Source organism: Rhinatrema bivittatum, chromosome 10 (genome assembly GCF_901001135.1).
Source record: "Rhinatrema bivittatum chromosome 10, aRhiBiv1.1, whole genome shotgun sequence".
In the NCBI taxonomy this organism is placed as follows: Eukaryota; Metazoa; Chordata; class Amphibia; order Gymnophiona; family Rhinatrematidae; genus Rhinatrema; species Rhinatrema bivittatum.
Window position 1 is genome coordinate 26,567,310 of NC_042624.1, and position 18,308 is coordinate 26,585,617.

An 18,308-nucleotide genomic window follows, 5' to 3' on the forward strand; every position below is an offset into this window, starting at 1 on the left:
ATCTGGACTTCCACACCATCCCTCCAGACAAATTTGTGAGATCACCGTGCCACTCCCTGTCCAAGGGGATGGCAGTGGAAACCACACTGACAAAACTACTCAGCTTAAAGGCGATAACCTCTGTGCCCATGCATCAACAAAATACTGGTCACTATTCCATCTATTTTATCGTTCCCAAGAAGGAGGGAACGATCCAGGCCATCCTGGACCTCAAGACTGTCAATCGCTACCTGAAGGTACCGCACTTCCGCATGGAAAATCTACGCTCGGTCATAAGGGCAGTACACTGGGAGAATTCCTATCTGAAGCCTATCGCCACATCCCGGTCCACCACGACCATCAGCGCTTCCTTTGCTTTGCAATACTGGACCATCATGACCAGTTCCGGGCACTACCCTTCGGACTAGCTACTGCTCCTCGGACATTCACCAAAATCATGCTGGTAGTAGCAGCGACGCTGAAGAAAGAAGACATCCTCGTACATCCGTATCTGGACGATTGGCTGATCAGGGTAAAATCTCCAGAGGAAAGTCACCAGGCGACCACCAGAGTCAGTCTCTTGCAGATTCTCGGGTGGGTTGTCAACACAGCCAAGAGCTGCCTGCAGCCCTCCCAATCGCTAGAGTACCTGGGAGTCCGGTTCGACACCAAACAAGACAGGGTTGTTGTTCCCCCTACAAGGAGAAGGAAACTAATGGACCAATTGCAAAAACTGTTGAACTATACTCACCCCAAGGTATGGGACTACCTCCAAGTTCTCGATCTCATGACATCAACCCTAGAAGTCGTCCCATGGGCAAGGGCCCACATGCACCCACTATAACGTTCCCTACTGTCACGATGGAACCCAATGTCCCAGAGCTACTCCATTGGCCTCCAGCTACCGGCAGAGGTTTGGACCCAGCTCCAATGGTGGCTACAGGAAGACCATCTGAGCAAGGGAGTAAGACTATCCCCATCGACCTGGATCTTGCTCACCATTGATGCGAGCCTGCAGGGGTGGGGAGCCCACTGCCAGGAACTGATGGCCCAGGGGCAATGGGACAATGAAGAGTCGGGATGGAACATAAACAGACTGGAAGCCCGAGCATTCAGACTAGCCTGCCTAAAATTCAGTCACAGACTCCGGGGCGAATCTGTAAGAGTCATGTCTGACAACGCCACAACAGTTGCCTACATCAACTGCCAGGGAGGAACCAGAAGCCAACAGGTGTCCCTGGAAATAGACCCCCTAATGGCGTGGGCGGAAGCAAACCTGCAAGGGATCTCAGCCATCCACATCGCTGGAAAAGACAAAGTCACTGGGAACCTCCTCAGCAGAGAGAGTCTAGACCCAGGGGAATGGACGCTGTCTACCACAGCCATCCAGTTGATAGTAAACCACTGGGGAACCCCAGCCATGGATCTCCTGGCAACCTGGTCCAACGCCCAAGTTCCCAAGTTCTTCAGCCGCAGACGAGAACCACAATCCCAGGGAATAGACGTCCTCGTCCAGACCTGGCCACAGGAAGACCTGCTTGTACGCCTTTCCCCCATGGCCACTACTGGGCGGGATCATCCACAAGAGAGAACACCACAGGGGGCTAGTACTTCTAGTGGCCCCGGACTGACCAAGAAGGCCATGGTATGCAGACATGCGAAGACTTCTTGCGGAGAACCCTCTGTGCCTACCTGCACACAGGGACCTTCTCCGGCAAGGACCAATCCCCCACGAAGACCCAACTCTATTCTCTCTTACGGTCTGGCCATTGAGAGGAGTCGCCTGAAGATGAGCGGATACTCTAAGGCAATGATTGACACCTTGCTCCGAGCACCAAGTTTTCCACGTCTCTAACTTACATACGAATATGGAAAATATGCGAAGCCTGGTGTGAGGACTGCGATATCCTTCCGCGAACAGTCAAAATCCCCATGATCCTGGAATTTCTGCAGGACGGCTTGAAGAAGGGATTGTCTCTCAACTCCCTCAAGATTCAGGTGGCCACGCTGGCCTGCTTCAGAGCCAAAGTGGACGGCATCAGTCTATCATCACAATATGGCGTTTCCCACTTCCTGAGAGGGGTCAAGCAAATCCGACTTCCACTAAAGTGGCCGGTGCCCCTATAGAATCTCAAAATAGTACTAGACTTCCTAGCGGGAACTTCCTTCAGACCTACACACGATCTGTCTCTACGGCTCCTGACCTTGAAGACTGCATTCCTAGTGGCAATATGTTCAGCCCGTCGCATCTCTGAGCTTCAAGCACTATCCTGTCTGGAACCGTTCCTCAGATTCACACTGGGATCCATACAGCTTCAGTGAGCTACAGGTGTTGGTTACTTATCCCCCTTACACAAAATTTCTTCATGATCAGTTGGACCTTCGCACTCATCCTAAATTTCTACCGAAAGTAGTCTCTGAGTTCCATTTAAATCAATCCATAGTTTTGCCTACTTTCTTGCCAAAACCCCACTCACATCCAGGTGAGCAGGCTCTGCATTCCTTGGACTGCAAGCGTGTGCTGGCCTTTTATTTGGAACGCACTGCAGGCCATAGGAAGTCCACCCAGCTATTTGTCTCCTTTGATAAAATTAAACTGGGAATCCCAGTGGGAAAGCAGACCCTGTCCTCCTGGCTGGCGGACTGTATTTCCTTCTGCTACCAACAACCAGGCCTTCCACTCCAGGGACGCGTTAAAGCACACTCTATTAGAGCAATGGCAACATCGATAGCTCTTCTTCGGTCTGTACCTCTTGCTGACATTTACAGGGCTGCTACATGGAGTTCTCTCCACACCTTTGCAGCTCATTATTGCCTGGACAAGGCTGGCATCCAAGACACTATCTTTGGCCAGTCTGTCCTGCGCAATTTGTTCTCAGCTTAATACCCAACTTCCTTCCAACGGCCCGCTGGGAATTTCAGGATGCCCTCTTCCAAAGTCACCCCTGTTGTGCCAGTTGCACGCCTTTGGGTGCTTTTGGTACATTGCTCGGGCATCCTCAGCTCGCTATTCACCCATATGTGAGGACTACCATCTTGCTTGTCCTGTGAGAAAGCAGAGTTGCTTACCTGTAACAGGTGTTCTCACGGAACTCACCCGCCACCCCGCGGAGTTGGGTACGCTTGCGATTTGTTTTATTTTTCGCACATACTTTTTACTAGACATGAGACTGAAGGGGGGACCCCTGCTGGATGCAGGGTTGGTACCATGCTGGGCATGCCCAGTAGGGCCAGTCAAAAATTCTAGAAACTTTGACAAAAGTGTTCCGTGATTGGGAACACCATCCTGATGATGTCACCCATATGTGAGGACTAACATCCTGCTGTCCTGTGAGAACACCTGTTACAGGTAAGCAACTCTTTCTCTTGGAGTCCTACCGAGAATGAATATTAAAGATGTGTTCGTCATTGTATGGTCATGTTTCTGGATCTCAAAGTTTGTCTTTATCTGGATTTGGCAAGATAGACCCAAAGGAAGAAGAGACAGTTCTTATTGTTAAAGCCCAGAGTACTAGAACTGAGTGCTTTTTTTCCCTCCTCAGGTTTCCCCACAAATGTATTATTAAATACTAGAATGCTTCATATATTTATTTATTTATTTATTTTTACCTGCACAGCTTTCCTTTTTTCTGAGCGATAAAGCACCGTCTGTCTTAAGTTCTTCTCCTATTGCTTCAGACTCTGTGAAAGATTCTAGCAATGAGTGTTTATATTGGGTATGGGCCCTGTATATGCTAGTTCTTATTTTGTAATGATTGGAAAGAAAGTTCCCTGAGGTTGTGGACTTGGATTATGAGAGACAGATATTTCCAATTTCCTCTTTCTTTTTTCCCATTGAGAATGTATTTTCTTTTTTTGTCTTTGTTTGCAATTCAAGTGATTTTCTTGAAATGTTTATGGAAAATTCATAAATACATTTTTTTTTTACATGTTCATAAAAAAGGTAAAACCAGGTTATTAGCAGACCTCCTTTCTTCCCAGGGCCAGTTCTACAAGTCCCAACAGCCAGACCAGTAAATTGAACAGCATTGTCTACCAGAAGCATCAGTTTGCAACGGCTGCTGCAGGAGTGAGGATGGCACAACCCTTTCCTGCTCAGTTCCCACCACAGGTAGGTCGCTGAGCATTGGTTCAAAATCTGTTTTAGGATGGTAACAAGAAATGGGGTAGTATGGAGCTCATGAGAAGGCTAAAGGAGCACTTGAGGGAGAGATCTCTTGAATGTACATTGATCTATTTGTAATCCAGTAAATAACATAGCAGCTCTTTCCCATTCCCTTAGAAGCAGTTAAGTCATGCAGCGCCAGCCTTGGCTTTCCTATGACTGCATGTGCTTTTGCAGCATAATTGTAAAGCAGATAGCTGAGAAATATTCTGGATAAGTGCAGGCAGGAACTTCAAAAACTTAAGTTGAGGCAAAACTATAATGAGTGCAAGAATGAATTACTGCTGCTCTTTAACATGTATGTTAGTATGGTCTTGAAGTAGGAGAGAAAATAGAACAAATCTTATTTCAGATTCTGAAAAGATTATATTGCAGAATTAATTTCATATGACAGGTACAAGACCTGGATCAGGTTTCTGGGCTTCCTGCATTTTAGTGAGAAGTTGTGTACACCGTACTTACACAGCAGCAAGAAAGAGGAAAGTGTGTCTTGTAAGACAGCTGCTACATAGATGTGGTTTTTCTGTCACAGTGTTGGTCATTCAGTGTTGGTAAAGAGATGGTCAGAAAAATCAAAATTCTGCATCCTGGTTACAAATCCTGCTCACGTTTCATGTTGAAAGGTGTGTTTTGTGATTGCTATATAAAATTTTGAAAAAGGTATATGGGGAGGATTACAGCTAAAACCGTTTCCGGTGAAATTGGGACCTCTTCTGCATATTTTAATAGATGTTTTTAATTTATAACTTTGAATTGAAATTGCCCATACAATAGTATGACAGATTCCCAGATTTGGGGAAGACTTCTAATCGCGATGGATGTTTTTTGTTTTTAATCATTTGTTTTACAGGACTAGTTGTGATGGCTTAGATGTCAGGCAGATGGTCGCCTCTGGTACAGTGGCTGAGGGTTTACTGTGGACAGTGTTTTCTGACTAAAGATGCAGCATGATTTTTGGTCACTTCTAGTCTCCTGCTGACCAGTGTGTAAAAGCTATAACAACCTTTACTTACATCAATATTGTATTGCAAAAGTACTTAGTAATGGTATTCGAAAGCACTATGAAGAGTTCAGAGAATGAAATTGCTTGATTGACTGACACTCTCTTCTCTTTTTCTGCCTGTATTTTTGATCATGTTAATGTATGCAATGGAATTGCTGTTAGACTGTGCAAATGTAAGATCTGGGGCAATCTTTCTCGTTCCTGTTCATACCCCAGATCAGTCCAGTCAAGTGGATTTTGCATCCCTACCAGCAGATGGATGCAGAGAAGAAAAACTTTTCAGGCACTGCTACTTAATCGAGAGTGCCTCCTGCAGACCCTCAGTATTTCTCTGTCTCCAGCAAATGGTAGAGGTGCAAACCTGCAGTCTGATCTTAGTTTAAAAAAAAAAAGGAGAAAAGATATAGTTTTAGGATAGAATAGGTTTTAAAGAGAAGACTGAAGTGAAGATGTTAGATTCCTTCATGGGCTATCCCTCTGGTTGAGCAGGGCAAACGGGGAGTTATACTTCCCTGGCCAAGCTCAACCCTTGATTCCAGGGGGAGGGAAAGCCAAGGGTCCTGGTTCCCTCGCTCCCCCGAGGCCTTCTCACCCAATCCGGCCATCTGCAGCAGCCAGGAACACCCAGAAACAGGAAAGTATAACTTTTTTTTGTTTTTTCTGGGCTGCTTGGGAGGCTATTTCTTGGGGTGGGGGGGGGGAGTGTCGGGCAGGCCTGATCTTGGTATCAGGATGTGCAGGGAACCCGCATGGCTCTTGCTGTTTTTCAGCACTCTGAGCTGGGACAGTGTCTGTTTTTCTTCGCTCCCATTCGTGGTTATTTTTAGCTACTTTGCTGATCATGCCGCTTCCTGCAAAGTGTGGGAAAGTCTGTCAGGCCTGCAGGAGGAAACGATCCCATCTCAGTGCAGCTGTCCTCTGCACTGGCTGTACCTCTGGAGGCAAGGGAGCGTCAGCAGAGGGATAAGCAGGCAGATGCACCTGTGCGGCAGGCCCTGTACAGGAGGCCCCAGGGGGTGAAAGAGACAGTGGCCATTTTGGCTCCACATGGCAGGAGCCCTGCCATAGACAGGGAGTACAGAGGCTCCCCTCCAGTGCACCAGGAATCTGGAGAGGTGCCAGCAGGACCAGGGGAGGACATGGCAGCTGCAGAGCAGGGGGCCCGTGATAGATTTTCCAAGGATTTTGTTTTGTTATTGCATGAGGCCTACCTACCTCGCCAAGAAGGAACTAGCAGGTAAGTGGCCAGCCACACAGAGAACCCAAGGCAAGGCTAAGAAGTCTCGAGCTGAAGCGCCTCCGAAGTCGGGGGGCATTTTGCGCCTATTGGGCCTGGATCAGTCACGAGCAGAGGACTCTGAAGATTCTGACGGCGATGATCCTCAGGGGGATCCGCATAGTGACTGCAGCTGGCCTGGTGAGTGGTGACCCAGATGTGGAGGATGTTCTTCTGCAGAAAGGTGGTCAGGTTATTCCATAAGGAGGAGTTGCGGCTTCTCATCCCTCAGGTTCTGGAGGAGCTGGGGATCACGTTTGTGCAAGAGGATTCAGACAACCAGGGGGTAAACCCGATGTTGGACAAGCTGCATGGATCACCGAAGGCCTTCCCTTTACTGAAGAAGGTGAAGAAGCTGATTGATCAGGAATGGGATTTCCCAAGCAGGATTAAAGTTTGCCAGGTTGTTATCCCCTGCCAGAGGAAACCTTGGAGCTTTGGAAGCTTCCAAAGGTGGATGCAGTGGTGTCTGTGGTGAGGAAGAAGACAACCATCCCTGTGGCAGGGTCTGAGGCATTAAAGGATGTCCAAGACCAGAAGCTGGAATTCCTGTTAAAGAAGCTGTTTGAGGTCTTGGCTCTGAGCCATAGAGTTACGATCTGCACTAGTCTAATGCAGAGGACTTGTTTGTACTGAGTGCAGAAGGCGTAGGAAAAGACCTCAGGGGGGCTCTGCTGATCTTGGCCAGGATGCTCAGTTGGAGGCAGGATGGCCTATGTGGCAGATGCCCTCTATAATATGCTTCACAATTCGGCCAGGAATATTTATTTATTTATTTGTGTTTTTTTCTATACCGGCATTCACGGAGTTCGTATCATGTCGGTTTACATAAAACAAGGGGTGAGCAATACATAACTAACTTGAGCGTATACATTACAACTTATAACAACTTATAACAAATTATAACAAGTGCTCAGAAAAAGAAGTTACAATAAAACAGGGATGATTCTAACTGGGAGTAGAAGAAGAGGATGATAGAAGTTTAACAAGAAGTAGAACTTTGCGGTGGTTGTTAATGTCTATATCAGTTTAATAGATGATGATCAGTCTTGCTGTATTTTGGTGTAGGAGAATCAGTAAGGGTCCGGAAAGGCTTTCCTGAACAGCCATGTTTTAAGTCTTTTTCTGAAGGTTGGAAGACATGGTTCCTGTCGTAAATCTAAGGGGATTGAGTTCCATAGTGGTGGGCCTGCTGTAGAGAAGGCCCAGTCTCTCAATGTTATATGTTGGGTGGTATTGGCGTGTGGTACCTGTAGATATTCTCTGTATGTTTCTCTGATGGGTCTGTTGGAGGAGTGTTTTTTGAGTTCTGTTTGTAGATGGAGTGGAGCCAGTCCATGAATATTTTTGTAGATTGTGGTGAGAGATTTATGGATTATTCTGTAGTGGATTGGCAACCAGTGCAGGTCCTTAAGGACTGGCGTAATGTGATCTCTTCTCCTCTTGTTTGTTAGGATTCTTGCTGCCGTGTTCTGAATCATTTGGAGAGGTGTCCTTAGCTACTCACAGACTCCTGTGGTTACATAATTGGTCAGCAGATGTGTGGTCAAACGCACAGCTTTGTAATCTCCCCTTCAAAAGAAAGTTGTTGTTTGGGGAGGACCTGGAGAAGCTGATGAAGCATTTGGTGGATTCTAAAGGGAATAGATTGCCTGAGGATAATAAAAGAAGCAAGAAGACATTTCCGCCGCATGCTCGCTTCTGTGAGTTGAGATTTTGCTCCAACAGAAGTTCTTCCGGATCCACGCAAAAGGCAGGGTTTGGTAAGACAGACCTTTCGAGAAGCCCGTAGGCCAACCAGAGATAGTGCAGCACAGGGTTGCCTGCCCAGTGAAGGTGAGCTGGTTCACTCCTCCCTGGTGGCTGTCGGAGGAAGGTTGTCTTGTTTTTACGAGGCGTAGACCAGAACCACTTCCGACTAGTGGGTTCTGGAAGTAATAAGGGACGGCTACATCTTAGAATTTTGTCAATCCCCTCAAAGAGGCCTTTGTGGTGTCCCATTGCGCTTCGCCTGTCAAGCGGGCAGCAGTGCGGGACACTCATCTATAGCTGCAGCGATTGGAAGCCATCATCCCAGTGCTGCAAGAGGAGCAAGGTCAAGGAAGGTATTCTGTGTACTTCATGGTTCCCAAGAAGGAGGGCTCGTTTTGGCCCATTCTAGATCTGCAAAGAGTCAACGCAGTCTTGCGCATGCTTTGTTTTTGGATGGAAATGTTGCGGACAGTGATTGCAGCATTGTGCAAGGGAGGATTTCTAGTCTTCTTGGATCTAATGGCGGCAGATCTCCACATTCCCATCAGAGCAGACCATCAGAAGTTTCTTTGCTTTATGGTGTTAGAGCATTTCAGTTTCAAGCTCTTCCCTTCGGGCTGGCTTCTGCACCAAGAATGTTTACAAAGTGTTTTACAACACTTACATTGGTTGCCAATATCCTATTGTATTACTTATAAAATTCTTACAATTATACATAATTTATTATATAACACCAATTCAGTATGGCTTTGTACACTTTTAAGAATTTACAAACCAGTTAGGCACTTATGTTCAATGGATAAAGGAATTCTGGAAATTCCATCAGTAAAATTAGCACACTTGGAATTGACACGCAATTGTGCTTTTTCGATTGCTGGACCAATCCTCTGGAACGCGCTTCCCAAGGCAATTCGTTTAATGGCAAACACCAAAGAATTTAAGAAAGCTTTAAAAACACATCTTTTCACCAAGGCATATACAATCATCTGATAGACTTTTATCATATTAATAATAATCTCCCACGCAACCATTATCAAATCTAACTACTATGTATTTTAACGTTAAATGTAATTTTTAAGAGGTATGTTTTATTGTTTTTTGAATCGTTACTTTGAATTATGTATGTTTTATTTCTAAACCGCTTAGACTGTCATGCCAATGTCCAATTTGCGGTATACAAAACCTTTTAAATAAATAAATGGTGGTGGTGGTGGTGGCCCTCAGAAGAGAAGGGATACTAGTGCATCCGTTCCTGGACGATTGGCTAATTCGGGCAAAGTCTGAGGTAGTGTCACTCTTCCATTCAGCTAATGACAGAAGTCTAAGATCCCTGGGCTGGGTGATAAACCTGGCAAAGAGCCATCTGGAACCATTCCAGCCCTTGAATTATCTGGGAGCACAATTTGGCACTGAATTATTTATTTATTTATTTGTCGAGCTTTATATACCGTCGTTCAGTTTTGCCATCTCAACGGTTTACAAAGTTACGATGTTTAACAGTGTTTCCAGAAACGGTTCAAATGGTTGCTAACAGAAGATAACATTTATGAAATAGGTTTGTAGATTAAACAAAATATTACAGAACTGAGAAATGATTAGGCAGGATGTTTCTTACCCCAGAGAAGATGATCAAGTTTCAGGTGCAAGTGGTTCATCTATGGGATCTGCCAGTCCCCAAAGTCTGGGATTATTTACGGGTGCTAGGGTTCATGGCTTCTACACTGGATTTGGTGCCATGGGCTTTTGCGCACATTCGTCCTCTTCAGAAGGCGCTCCTGTCCCGTTGGAATCCATTGTTGGAGGAATTTCAGCTACCGTTGCTACTCTAGGAGGAATCCAGGATCAGTCTCTTGTTGTGGCTGTCTCAGCCCAATTTGGACAAGGGTGTGGATCTGGAAGTTCTAGACTGGGTAGTAGTGACCACGGATGCCAGTCTCAGCGGTTGGTGAGCGATATGTCAGGGATCTGCAGCCCAAGGGCAGTGGTCCCCAATGGAAGCATCCTGGTCAATCAACCATCTGGAAACGGGCTGTCCGGGGGGGGCGCTGCTGCTTTCTTCCTCGGATTCAGGGATAGATGGGTACGTGTGTTCTCAAACAATGCGACAGCTGTAGTCTATATCAATTGGCAGGGTGGAATGAAGAGTCGCTTGGTGGCTCAGGAGGTTCACGAACTCTTTGCCTGAGTGGAATTTCATCTAACAGCGCTTGCAGCCTCTCACGTGACAGGAGTGGACAATGTACAGGCAGATTTTCTTAGCAGACAACAGCTGGACCCAGGGGAATGGGAGCTGTCAGCGAAGGGCTTTGCGCTCATTTGGGTGCAGGTGGGGTGATCCCTAGTTTTTCAGCCACCAGAGGGAGTTCGGCTCTGCAGGGATTGATGCCATAGTTCAGCCTTGGGCATGGAGGCTTCTGCTATATGTCTTCTCCCTGTGGCCACTCGTAAGTCGAGTGTTGCATCGCATTGAGCAACATCAAGGAAGAGTGATCCTGGTAGCACCGGTGGCCATCGTTCTTGGTTTGTGGATCTAGTTCAGCTAGTGGTAGACGGGCCCATTCAGTTAAGCCACCTGGGGGGAGTGCTGTGTTCAAGGACACATCTTTTCAGAACAAGCTAATCGCTTCTGTTTAGTGGCCTGGCTTTTGAGAGGCAGCGTTTCTACTTGAAGGGGTATTCAGAGCCAGTGATTACTACTCTTCTTCAGGCTAGAAGATTCTCTACTTCTTTGGGGTATATCAGAGTTTGGAGATTGTTTGAGTCCTGGTGTGGGGTCCATGGTGCTGATCCTTTACAGGCGAATGTTGCCCAAGTCTTGGCTTTTTTGCAAGAGGGCTTGTCAAAGGGCTTAGCCTATAATTCTCTGAGTCCAGGTGGCAGCCCTGGGTGTTTCAGGGGTAGGTTGTAGGGACGACCTTTAACGTCCGATCCGGACATAATACGTTTCCTTAAGGGAGCGAAGCATTTGCATCCTCCAGTCTTTAGGATTTGTCCGTCCTGGAATCTTAATTTGGTTCTTCGAGTGCTATGTGATCCTGCCTTTGAGAAGGGCTTCTTTGAAAGACCTTACCCTGAAGACTGTTTTCCTGGTGGTGATTTTCTCAGAGAGACAAATTTCAGAGCTCCAGGCCTTATGTAGAGAGCCTTTTTTGCGGATTTCTGATGGTGTTTCGCTGCTTGCTGTTCCTACCTTTTTGCGCCAGGTCGTGTCAGCTTTTCATCTTAGCCAGATGGAGAAGTTGCTGGGGTTTTCATACCTGACGTTTGCTTCTCCCCATGGGAGGGAACTTCATCTTTTGGATGTGCGTCGGGTTCCCCTAAGATACCTCAAGGTGAATAATGGATTTCGGAGCTCGGGCCATCTCTTTGTATTATTCAGTGGACCAAAGAAGGGTTGCAATGCAACTGAGTATGATTGCTCACTGGTTAAAGGAGGCGATAGGTTCAGTCGATCCCTGAGGGAGTGCGGGCGCATTCCACTAGGGCACAGGCGGCCTCCTGGGCAGAGAGTCAGTTGGTGTCTCCGCAGATTTGTCGAGCAGCATCTTGGCCCTCTTTGCACACTTTTACTAGACATTCCCATTTGGTTGTGAGGGCCCCAGAGGAGGCCTCCTTTGGTGAAAGTGTGCTGCGTGCAGGTCTTTCTGGATCCCACCTAGTGTAGAGGGGCTTGGGTACATCCCACTTGTCTGGACTGATCTGGGGTCTGAGCAGGAAAGGAAAATTGGTTCTTACCTGCCAATTTTCGTTTCTGGAATACCCCAGATCAGTCCAGACTCCCGTCCCATTATGATTCATTTTTCAAAAGAACTCTCCTGCTTCTGGATGCAGCTGGTGATGCAAAATTTAAGTTGGTGCTGCAGAATTATGAATGAGATTGTACATAGTTCTCAGTTATTGAAGACTCAAAATTTCCTTTTCTTTACCCTAATTCAGAGTTCAGTTTGGTTGGGAGTTCCAACTTATTCCTCATCTAGCTTTAGAGGGAGAGATCCTTGGAGTCTGGGCTTAGACATCTTGGCTTGAGTACAGGTCAGTACTGAGGGGCTGTAGGTGGCACTCTTGGTTAAGTAACAGTGCCTGAAAAGTTTTTATTCTCTGCCTCTATCTGCTGGTAGGGTTGCAAAACACATGTCTGGACTGATCTGTGGTATTTCAGGAACAAAAATTAGCAGGTAAGAACCAATTTTCCTATGGCACTTTTTATATTGAGTAGCTATAAATATAATTTATAGTTACATTTCACTTGTTGCTACAAGTGTCTTGCTCTTTAAGATACTGTACACAAGTTTGGCCTATTTCATTCTTTACAGCTGAGCCATAGCAACACCTGTTAACCTACAGTAATATCAGTTCCAATTACCCTTACGTCTCTATTCTAAAATTCTTCATCCAGTCAGACCAGTCCAGTTCACCAAACAGGTTTGCTGATGTTATTCTTTATATGCATCTGTGCTAACCTCAGCCTGCTATTCTCTCTGTCTCCAGCAGATGATGGATTAGTATCCCATGCTATAGACCGGATTAAGGTAGTAAAAGCTATTTGGAGGTACTCCCAAGGTGAAAACCTAGTGTTCGGGTTCTTTTGCTTTTTATCCAGTGACTTCCCATAGTGAAAGACGTGGTTTCAGGACCTGTGAGATGCCAGCGTGGCTAGTAGGACTTGCATTAGTTTGTTCTCCCCCCTGTGCCCTCCAGTCCTGGCTGCTGCTGGCTAATTTCAGGCTTCTCTATATTGGAGCTCCTCTCGCTTTAAAAATAAGACAGAGTTGAAGCCTTGTTTTGTTATGGTGGTATGGTAAAGTGCACAAAAACAAAAAAGAGCTGCTGGTGGCTTGGGCAGCATGGCTGTGGTTTCCTCATGGCAGGACTATGAGGGAGCTGCTCTGGGGGTGAGTTTCGATGTTTTGCCTCTATTTCTTCCGCTGTAACACGAGTCGAAGACATTTCGTTTATCTGCTCAGCACAGGAAATTTGTAGTAAATGAGGAGCCCTGAAGTGTTTTCTGTGCAATTGTGGAAGGCCTATCAGAGGTGATACAGAGCAGCAGGGGCTCGTATTCATATTCCAGATCAGTCCAGAGCAGCAGGCTTTGCATCCCTATCAGCAGGTGGAGGCAGAGAACAAAAAGGTTCACTGACACTGCTACATAACCTAGAGTGCCACTTGCAGTCTCTCAGTATTTCTCTGTCTCCAGCAAATGGTAGAGGTGCAAGATCCTGCAGTCTGGAGATTTTGGGGAAAAAAAAAAAAACGAAATCAAGAAGAAATTTCCCATTTAAACTTGCTCTTAGTGTTGGGTGCCTGGATGGACTATAACCCTGGTTGTGAGCAGGGCGAGCAGAGAGGGTCAGTGGTCCTGAGGTGACTCTGCCTGCAGTTAATCGGAGGGGGGTGAGGGATTTGAAAGCCAGTGTTCTTGGCTCCCTTCACTTCCCAGTAGACCTTCTTTCCTCTTGTGACCCCTTCGGCCAGTTGTCAGGAAAGTATAACATTTTATTTTGGATTTCCTGGATGGGTCAATCAGCGGCAGTGAAAAAACACAGATCCACTCAGTTCAGGAGAGCCGCTAAAGGGAAGAAGGGTTCTTGCGAACTAAACAGGCAAGTTATCTCTGAGTCAGCAGTGTGTGCGACAGGAATCAGGGGTTAGATGCAATCATAATGGCGGCATCGGCAAACCGTAGAAAAAGGTGCAGGACATGTGGGTATTCGCATTGGTGGAGTGGGCAGTTTGGCAGCGGCCAGCAGCAATCAGAGCAATAGTAGAGTGAACTAGTTGCTGGGTGTAGGCAGTTCGGGCCTCTGAAGACATGGGAATGGCAGCCATTTTGTCTGCATGTACAAAATGAGCAGGCTGCTCCGCTTAGGGGAGGGGACATTGCTGGTGCAGCAGTAGAGCCCATGGAGGATGGGTCAGATGATTCCAAGGATTTTACCACAGATTTTGTGCTCCTACATAAAGCTTATTTAGTAAAGAAGGGGCTAGCAACTAAGCAAGCTCATCCACAGGAAGTCCAGAAGCAGACTAAGGTAGGCAAACGGTACCCACAGGTGCAGTCGGGAGGAATCCTTTGTCTTCTCAGCTTCAGGGGACAACCAGAGAGTGGTTTGGATGGAACAGGAGATCTGGCAGGGACATACCAGATGGGGATACAGATAAGAATGTATCCTACCACCTTGTTACCCCAAAAAGCCAACTCTTATCAGTTCTTACCAGTTTAGGACATGTTACTCCCCATGCTTAAGCTGTATCCAAGTTTTTCTCTCCCCCTGTTCTATGTAAGACAACTTTGTCACTGTTTTTATGGTTGCAATGTAAACCGGAGTGATAATTAACTCTGTTATTTGAACTTCGGTATAGAAGAGTTATAAATAAATAAATAAGAATGTCTGATCCAGAGGAGGTCCCAGTAGCTGAGGGGGATGACCCCAAAGTGGTCAAGCTATTCAGAAAGGATGAATTAAGACCACTAATTCTGCATGTGTTGCAGGAATTGGTTATTAAGGTCCCCCAGGATGCATCTGATCATGAGGGAGTAGACCCCGTCATGGAGGGTCTGCATGAGCCAGTGATGAATTTTCCTTTTCATAGGTCGTTAAAGAAACTTGTGGTCAGGGAGTGGGATACCCCTGAAGAAGGCCTTAAAGGTGGGAAGAGCTATGTCCAAGCTGTACCCATTACCCAAGGATGCTTTGGAACTTCTGATACTCAGACAACCTGATAGTATCTGAGGTTCTTCAGGCTTCTATATGAATTAATCAGCAGGTCATGGTTTCAAATGGAGAGTTCCATCTGGTGTGAGGGCAAATCCATAGTCTTTCTCTTATTCCACATACAAACTACTTGGAAACCCCTCCTCAAAAAACCATCCCTCAACCCCTCTGACCCAGCAAACTATCGTCCTATATCCAACCTCCCCCTGATTGCCAAAGTACTTGAGAAGGTAGTCAATTCCCAAATTTCAGACTTCCTCGAGGACCACCACATTTTACATCCATCTCAATTTGGGTTCCGCAAGGAGCGTAACACAGAAAATCTCCTGCTAGCAATCACCAACACCATACTCATAGGTATGGGCCAAGGGACATCCTTTCTCCTCGCAATCCTTGATATCTCAGCTGCCTTCGATACAGTCAATCACCAAATCCTACTTTCCCTACTAGCAGAAATAGGCATCGCAGGCACTGCCTTATCTTGGTTCTCCTCATACCTCGCCAATAGAGAATACATAGTAAAAATTGACAAAGCTGAGTCTTCTCACATCCCCCTCACACAAGGAGTTCCTCAGGGGTCCTCACTCTCTTCTACTCTGTTCAATATTTATATACTGCCCCTCTGCCACCTGCTCTCTGACCTAGGATTGAACTTTTTCTTATATGCCGACGACGTTCAAATCCTCATTCCTATCCAAAATACTCTAAATGAAACCCTCCAACTATGGGACTCCTATCTTACATCCATCAATTCTCTCCTCTCCAACCTCCACCTTGCCCTCAATGCTTCTAAAACTGAGATACTCATAATATCTAATCAACCTGAACTTACCCTCCCCAATGTTACATCCTCCCCCCACGTCTCATCTCCAACTGTCAGAGACCTTGGCATCGAACTTGACCAGCGCCTCGATTTCAAAGCCCACATTAAATCCCTTCTTAAGGGAGGCTTTTACAAGCTTCACATCATGAAAAAGCTAAAACCACTACTCCACACACAAGATTTCCGTCTAGTCTTGCAGACCACTATCCTTTCCAAAGTGGATTACTGCAATTCCCTCCTCCTTGGCCTTCCAGAGTCGACCATCAAACCCCTACAAATCCTGCAGAACGCCATGGCAAGAATCCTAACGAACACACGAAAAAGAGACCACATCACCCCCATACTGAAGGACCTTCACTGGTTACCCATTTCTTTCCGTATACAGTATAAAACCCTCACCATACTACACAACCTCCTCTACAAACCCAACCCCTGGCTCAAGGACTCACCCCACTTCCGCATAACCAACCGTCCTACCAGATCCTCCCACGCAGGTACCCTACATACCCCCTCCCTCAAAATCGCCCATCTCACCTCCACGAGAGAAAGGGCCTATACCATAGCGGGCCCTTCACTCTGGAATACTCTCCCTACCTTTCTCCGCCTTGAATCCTGCCTGGCCACCTTCAAAAAAGGCATAAAAACGTGGCTTTTCAGAAAGGCCTACCCGGAAACCAACCAAACCTAAACATTTCCACATAATCTACCCCAAAACCAACCAAACCTATACATTCCCACATAATCCCCCCCCCCACCCAGATTCCCAGCCTCCATCCCCCCCCCCCCACCCGCCCTTTTCCCCCCCCCCCCCCTCCTAAGGCGTTCCCTTTTTTTCCCTTTCTTCCCCCTCCTTAGGCCTTTTTCTCCCCCCTCCTTAGGCTTTTCCCCCCCTCCCAAGGCTTTCCCTTTCGCCTCTCCTTGCCCGCCCTTCCCCCTTTATCTTCCTACAATTTTACAAAATTGTTCATTCTAGTCCGATATAATCAATCCTATGCTAATTGTCACTAATGTAAATATTCCTTTTTCTGTAAATAAGTTCCTTTTATTTCTTATGTTAACGGTTGTTTTTTATACTCTCACTCTCACTCATGCTACCTATCTTTCCCTCTCTCCTTCCTGTCTCCCTTACCCCCCCCCCCCTTTTTCTGGCCTGCTCCCATCCCCCGGCCCCCTGTTCATTGTAATTTCCTCCTTTAACTGAGTTACTTGTAAACCGGCGTGATGTGCCTCACGAACGTCGGTATATTAAAAGTTGTTAAATAAATAAATAAATAAATAAATATATCCACAAGCCTGGATTGAAAACCAATTCCAGAGTACGCATACTGTAATTATTCCTACCACTAGTTTGTCAATGGGAACTCCATATATAGTTGACCTGATGACACTAAAGCCTTCCACAGTAACATGTAATAGTATTATCCTAGCTCAGCGTTAAGCCTCTCAACCTTTTTGACCTGGGAGAGGCCATCCTGCACACGACATGCCGGGACCTGCCAGATGCTGCGCTGGAGGGGAATTCTGGGCTCCACAGGACTAACATCACTATCAGTTTTTGTGTTCTCGCCATGTTGGGGACATTGTCTTTTCATTTGGAGACTAATACTGATCATTTTCTTTAGCATTTAGCTAGATAGTCCTCTCAGTATGGATTAGTAGCAGCTACCTGTGAATAGAAAAAAAGATACCGTATTTTTCGCTCCATAAGACGCACCTAGGATTCAGAGGGGGGAAATAAAATTTTAAAAAATATGGTGTGCTAAACCGTCTCTGTTCCCAGGTGTCTGTGCATCTCATGGAGCAAATTAGGGGAGTGCATAACATTTTTTTTTTATGTCCCCATTTAGTTTTCAGGTCTGGGGAGGGCCATTTCGGTCCACTCCCCGGATCAGAAAACTTGTATCATTCTCTTTGTCTGGGGAAAAAAAAAATAACCCCAATCCTTTAAATTTAATTAACTACAAACCCCCCCCCCCCCCCCAAGAGTTGCCAAAAGTCCCTGGTGGTCCAGCGGGGGTCTGGGAGCGATCTTCTGCTCTTGGGCCGTCAGCTCAAATTGGCGCCGGTGGCCCTTTGCCCTTAGTATGTCACAGGGGCTACCGGTGCCATTGGTCAGCCCCGTCACATGGTAGGAGCAATGTGGTCGGCTTGGAGCACTTGTAAATAATTGTTAAACCTCTTTTGTGAATATCTGTTTATGTTACTATTTGTTATCAAACCTTGCACACACCTGACTCAGCTACTCTAGCGCTTACTCTGTTCTAGCTCCCATCATTACATGTAATTTCTAATTTCCATCTCCTGTTCAATGTAAACTGATGTGATATCCCCGTGAATGTCGGTATAAAAAAGTTTTAAATAAATACATAAAAATAAATGTTAATTTGTGATAACAGATTTAATTAGTAAGCTAAGTTCTTCTTTCAAATTCTGCTAGCCTGTTCTGTGATGTCATGATGAGAGTATATTTCATTAGTGATACTTCCTCTGTTTTCAGCAAGCCCAGTAATAAGTCTAGAAAATGTAGGCAACTAGATTCAATATCTTGTCTGACATTTGATGCAAACATCTTACCTTTTTCACCTTATTCTTGG

At 46.1% G+C, this 18,308-nt stretch overlaps 1 protein-coding gene across 8 annotated transcripts in view; it reads left to right on the forward strand.

The window, feature by feature from the left end:
- The window catches only part of PRRC2C (proline rich coiled-coil 2C), a 419,385-nt gene that overhangs the window by 392,164 nt on the left and 8,913 nt on the right, over nt 1-18,308 (forward strand). For all 8 annotated transcript variants that reach the window (XM_029618671.1, XM_029618666.1, XM_029618669.1 and 5 more), the window contains one exon: nt 3,961-4,090. In XM_029618671.1, coding sequence (XP_029474531.1) covers nt 3,961-4,090 — 130 coding nt within the window. The remainder of the gene's footprint in view (nt 1-3,960; nt 4,091-18,308) is intronic.